We start from the raw sequence: 3,400 nt of genomic DNA, 5'->3' as shown, positions 1-3,400 counted from the left end.
ATTAGTAAAGCCTTGTATACTTTATTATAAGAAAATACACAGTAGATGGCGACATATTGCCTATACCTGAAAGTTTTTACTTTGCTAGTTGTAATTGATGAATTTGCAAGAAATAAATCAAGACAAATATGCATCCATATAAAAATGGTTATAATATTGTTATTTTATTTGTTTCCCAGTTTCTTTGGTTGAATTCTAATGCTAACGTTGCCTAACTTGTGATTAAAACATGGCATAAACTAAATTTCTGTGTATTTTGTTCAACATCTAAACACAGTTCAACACTGGTAGAAAATTTTAAAATTCTTGGAGTCACAAGGAAGTACTTAAAAGAAAGGTTTTTCTGGGGTTCAGATTTTCACTAAAGAAAAGCAAATATACAAAGAAAAACGTTTTTACACTGTTTTGTAGTTTTTAATTGAAACATTGTTGTATTAGTTTTGATTCAATAAAAACTTCTTACTTTTTGCCTTTTTACTGCTTAGTGTCCCTCATTTAACTGAATCCGTCACCGACTAATCAAATAGTTGGAGTTTAAAACTTCTAAACGAATTAATGAACCCTATAGTCGCTTTTCTGAACCATTTTATCATATCTTAATTAAATCAGTTAACAATAATTCTTCTTTATTGTTAATTTAGATAACAGTATCTAAACAAAACCTTATGATTTTGTTTTTGAATCTATAACATCTTATGATAGAAAATTCCATTAAAAAAAATGTTTTAAGGGTCCCGTATAAAACAAACAACAAAATCGAAAAGTGATTTCAAGTTGATGTTGCATATTAACATTGACCACTATTAGTAATTTAAAACAATGTATTTATTAATGTTATTGGTATACTTCATTTAGTTTCTGTAGAGATGTGACCTTCAGTTTGACCGGCGCAAAGTAGAAAAGAACAGCACTAGGCCAGAAAAGGAAGGAGACAACTCTCGGTCAAACTCTTAACCGGTGAGGAGCGTATAATCCGTACAGTACTGCACGGAAAAATTGACCACTTTATCCACTACAATTGCATTGCTCAAATGTGCTGTTATTGGTACCANGAAAATATCAACGAGATGTTTATTTATATTTGAAGACATATTAAAGGCTTTAACGCTTGTTTTCGACTCGCACTACTATTCATTATTGAACAAAACTTTTGGCAAGTACTGTATGAAAAAGTATGTTTAATGAACAAGAGTCGAGAGTATAATGAGCTTTTTCTCCCTACCTACGATTTTGCCAGCGCGCATCCAAGACATTGGAAGGGGCACATTGCTAGAGAAAGTAAATGAAGTATAACATTTTTGTATTATCGTTAGGGTTATTGCAACGTACAATTGTTTTTCACACTTCTAAGTCTTAGGCCTGGACTATTAGGATTGCTGTTATTATCTGTGGTGCAGCAAGTTTTAGTTCGCATTATCATTAGGTCAGTTCTTATGCTCGGACGTCTGACATTTGGCGTTACTACTCCGCATGCATCGCTTAACCTGCGTTTAACAGACAAAGTATACTTTTTTGCATGTGAAGGGAGGGCTGATGGCGGTAACGGACACGGAGAACCAAAGTTAGCACTTACGCGTTTATGGTGATTCGGCGCCATTTCTAACGGCAAATTGGCATTGAGGAATAACTGATAAAACACTTCGTCCACTTTGTAGCTCCTTTTCGCCGAAACCTCCACAAATGTGCAACATTCTTGGCTCGAACAGTAATTCTTAGCTTCTTCGGGCGTAACAGTTCTAAAACAGGAAAACGCTAAAGTATCATGGCAGACATGTGAAAAATTGAAGTAGGGGGAATCCCTCTAGCGCCGGACAGCACGTTGTACCAGAGAAAACACGTCTAAACTTAAAATAGCGCTCATATTAGCATGAACAAACCCCCCCGATCATATCCGGCTTTTTTCTTTAATGTAGATTATTCTCGAGGAGGGGAAATCTTCAAAAGACACTCCCTGGAGGGAGGTAGTGTCGAATTTTTACCGACTAAAACCCCTCCTCCAGTGGGGAGATAAACCCTGAGGGTTACTCATCCCCGGGAAGAAAATGGAAGGTTGGGATTTGGGAGAGGGTTGAGAAAGAAAAATGGTTAAGCGTGGGGGCATTGAAAGGGGAGAACCGTCGGAATAGGTGGTCCATCTCGGAAGTGAACCAAAAACTAACCCAATGGTTAATTCCATTAAATACTTTAAGTGCCCGATACGGGGGGGGGGCTCCCCCTAATACAAACGACGTGGTGAAAGCCTTCTGTAGTACTATGCTACCTTTGCTGCAACTCAATATGTTCAACAAGGTCTATTTACGTTGCTGGATTTCTATTTGCTCAACTGAATCCATGGCGTAGCTTACCATACGTGGTAGGCATGTAATCAAGTTGAACAAGGAAGTTCATGGTGGTCCTGATTCTGTGAAAACTGTTTGCGATGGGCTGATGAGATCCAACAAGATCGAAATCGCGATCCGCGTCTGGCAGTTTCAACAAAACATGACCAGCATGAACTTTTATGTTCGATTTGGTTACGTGGTGCCTGTCATATATTCAGAATTCAGTTCAGCAAGGATCAACGTAAATGGACTTAGTTGAACATATTGAATTCCCCTAAATGTAGTACTGTAACTCGTAACTATCTTCAAACTGCTGAAGCCAGAAACATTTGGTCAGCGGATTTATTATGTGATTTAATAGTCACTAAGAAAGAAGTTTTGGAAATTGAACTTTGAATCTTTTGAAATTTAAACAGCGTCATTAAAAATCCGTGAATCAGAACTGAACTTATTTAAACAATAAGCAATTCCATTTTTGAATTAAAAAACAAATAGTTAAAGATGTGGAATGTTTTAGTTTTGGGGAAATGCGAAGTTAGCTCAGGATAGGAAAAAGTGGAAGTGCCAGTCTTAGGATTGGATTTCAAGGTGAAGACCTTATGATGATGATGATTATGATGTTTGAATGAAATAAAGAAACAATAAGTGCATGAGGTTTTAGCAAATGAGGTGTCGTACAGATTCATATAATAATAACGTCAAAGATCAAAATGAGTTTAAAGTATTCGAAAAACCCCGAAAAAGGGAGCACATCATAAAATCACCTCATTTCTTTATCACATTTGTTTCCTGCGATCACCATAGGTACTCGGGGTAAAATTTTCCTTCTTGCTATGCCGCTTGTGCTCGACGCTGCTGCTGCACTTAATTTTGTTTCCAAAATTTGCTCCCTTAATCTTATTGCTTCCTCAAATGTGTCACGACTGTCCATACTGAAGACTATTATAAAAATATCACCTGAAATTTAAATCATTTCTACGTATTTGCGGTAATTATAATAAATTATTATTCACAATTAAAGACAACAAAAGAAAATAATCTTAAAAAGCAGAAGATTGATTGAGGTGTTTTGAATATTA

General features: G+C 36.2%; 1 protein-coding gene across 2 annotated transcripts; it reads right to left on the bottom strand.

Moving 5' to 3' along the window:
- Nucleotides 1-1,267: 1,267 nt before the first annotated feature.
- Nucleotides 1,268-3,279, bottom strand: LOC112906217 (GTP-binding protein Rhes-like). 2 transcript variants are annotated; one of them, XM_025980021.1, is made up of 3 exons: nt 3,086-3,261; nt 1,574-1,736; nt 1,346-1,484 (listed from the first exon to the last, which is right to left on the bottom strand). In XM_025980021.1, the coding sequence occupies exons 1-3, from the start codon at nt 3,250-3,252 to the stop codon at nt 1,425-1,427; spliced, it is 390 nt and encodes a 129-aa protein (XP_025835806.1). In that variant the 5' UTR covers nt 3,253-3,261; the 3' UTR covers nt 1,346-1,424. The 2 variants fall into 2 exon arrangements, with proteins under 2 accessions (XP_025835807.1, XP_025835806.1); XM_025980022.1 differs by having other exon boundaries at nt 1,268-1,736; nt 3,086-3,279.
- Nucleotides 3,280-3,400: the final 121 nt, after the last annotated feature.

Source organism: Agrilus planipennis, unplaced genomic scaffold (assembly GCF_000699045.2).
Source record: "Agrilus planipennis isolate EAB-ADULT unplaced genomic scaffold, Apla_2.0 scaffold2333, whole genome shotgun sequence".
NCBI classification, from domain to species: Eukaryota; Metazoa; Arthropoda; class Insecta; order Coleoptera; family Buprestidae; genus Agrilus; species Agrilus planipennis.
Note: the sequence above shows the minus strand (reverse complement) of the source record. Positions and strands in the feature narration are given on the sequence as shown.

Coding starts and splice junctions, on each gene's coding strand:
- LOC112906217 (XM_025980022.1), bottom strand. CDS start 3,252: ATGGACAGTCGTGACACATTTGAGGAAGCAATAAGATTAAGGGAGCAA. Junction 1,737..3,085: donor AAATGTGATAAAGAAATGAG/GTGATTTTATGA, acceptor TTCCTGTTTTAG/AACTGTTACGCCCGAAGAAG.